The sequence below is a fragment of the Buceros rhinoceros genome, unplaced genomic scaffold (assembly GCF_000710305.1).
Source record: "Buceros rhinoceros silvestris isolate BGI_N320 unplaced genomic scaffold, ASM71030v1 scaffold5635, whole genome shotgun sequence".
Taxonomy (NCBI): domain Eukaryota; kingdom Metazoa; phylum Chordata; class Aves; order Bucerotiformes; family Bucerotidae; genus Buceros; species Buceros rhinoceros.
Window position 1 is genome coordinate 6,692 of NW_010412164.1, and position 1,676 is coordinate 8,367.

The window sequence follows — 1,676 nt, forward strand, 5'->3', positions numbered from 1 at the left end:
TGGATGAAGACACCATGGAGCTGATCCGGGGGCCGGATGGTGTCTGTATCAGCTGCAAACCAGGTAAGGGCAATCACAGGGATAAGTCTTCACAGCCCTGACCAAGTCTTTCCCAATACTTCAAGATAATTTACCTAGGTTTGAGTCTCTGCTCACTTCTCCAACCCTATTAGACATCCTTTTTGCTTGGGCACCAGTGGCTGCTTCCCCGCTTCATCCTGTCTTTTCTCCCTGCAGGGGAACCGGGGCAGCTGGTGGGCCGCATTGTCAAGAGCAACCCCCTGCAGCACTTTGATGGCTACCTGAGTAAGTCAGCCACCAACAAGAAAATCACCAGGGATGTGTTTAAAAAAGGAGACACTGCCTATCTCACAGGTGAGGCAAGCAGGGCCCTTCTGTCCTCTGGGAGTGGAGGAGAAGGGTACCTGGGTAGGCGTGGGGGCTAGTGGCACTGCCCTGAGATGCTCCAGGGTTGCTCCTAGCTCTCTGACACCTCATTTTTTTTGCTTATTTCTCACTTTACTGTAGGGGATGTCCTGGTGATGGACAAATATGGCTACATGTACTTCCGGGACCGCACCGGGGACACATTCCGCTGGAAGGGGGAGAATGTCTCCACCACAGAGGTGGAAGGGACGCTGAGCCGCATCCTCAACCTGACAGACGTGGTGGTTTATGGGGTGGAGATCCCAGGTAGCTGAGAGGGAAGAGAATGGTTGGGGGAGGCAGGCAGGCCTCTGGCACTTGAATGTGAGCGTGTCCTGCACATCTAGTTCAACACGTCCTTTTGCAAGAGGCTGGACCCAAGCTCCCCGTGGGCAAGCTGGGAAGAGGCCACTGGGGATGTACCTAGTGGGAACAACAGGGTTCACTCCCTCTCTCAAGCTTTGGTCTGATTCTGCCTGGTTTGGAAGGACTCTGTGTCCTTTCTGGGCAGACTGTAAGTGCCTCCTCTGGGAAGAGGTGACTGTGACCGCAGGGTGTCGCTGGTAGCCTTAGCCACAGGGTGGTGACACAGCTTGTGACACAGGTGGATGTGCCGGCACTTGGTACAAAGCAGGGTCTGTGCCAGAGGCCCTGCCGGTGCGGGGCAGAGGGAGATGATGCTACAGGTACAGTGTGTCTGAGTGCTCTCCCTTCTTCTCTGCCTCTCAGGAATTGAAGGGAAGGCAGGAATGGCAGCCATCGTCGACCCGGATAACTCCTGTGACCTAGAAGCCTTCGCCAGCGAGCTGAAAAAGGCCTTGCCACTGTATGCACAACCCGTCTTCCTGCGGTTCCTGCACGAAGTCTCCAAGACAAGTGAGCTGCAGCGTGTGCACTCGCACTGGACACAGAGCTGGGGGGAGCCTGGAGGAGGGAAACCTGGTTGCAGAGACCAACCTGCAGTAGGGTTGGGATGGAGCCCCTCTGCCCTGCAGAGCTTCTAGCAAGTTCCTCTGGTGGTTTGGAGGTGTGGGGGCGAAAGGCTGGGTCTGGGGTAGCACAGATGCAGAGCGGATGGGAGTGTGTGGCCAGTGACTCCCTCATTCCTTCTCTCCCCACTCCAGGCACTTACAAGTTCCAGAAGATGGAGCTGCGGAAGCAGGGCTTTGATCCCGCACTGGTGAAGGACAGGTTGTACTTCTTGGACTCCAGGCAAGGCCGTTACCTGCCGCTGGACGAGGCAGCATTCA

At 56.2% G+C, this 1,676-nt stretch overlaps 1 protein-coding gene across 1 annotated transcript in view; it reads left to right on the forward strand.

The window, feature by feature from the left end:
- Nucleotides 1-1,669, forward strand: part of SLC27A4 (solute carrier family 27 (fatty acid transporter), member 4) — a gene marked incomplete at its 3' end in the record, with an annotated part of 6,275 nt that extends 4,606 nt beyond the window's left edge. Inside the window, exons 10-14 of the mRNA XM_010136278.1 lie at nucleotides 1-63; nucleotides 238-375; nucleotides 529-693; nucleotides 1,156-1,302; nucleotides 1,551-1,669. The exon at nucleotides 1-63 is cut by the window's left edge and continues 17 nt beyond it. Coding sequence (XP_010134580.1) covers nucleotides 1-63; nucleotides 238-375; nucleotides 529-693; nucleotides 1,156-1,302; nucleotides 1,551-1,669 — 632 coding nt within the window. The remainder of the gene's footprint in view (nucleotides 64-237; nucleotides 376-528; nucleotides 694-1,155; nucleotides 1,303-1,550) is intronic.
- Nucleotides 1,670-1,676: the final 7 nt, after the last annotated feature.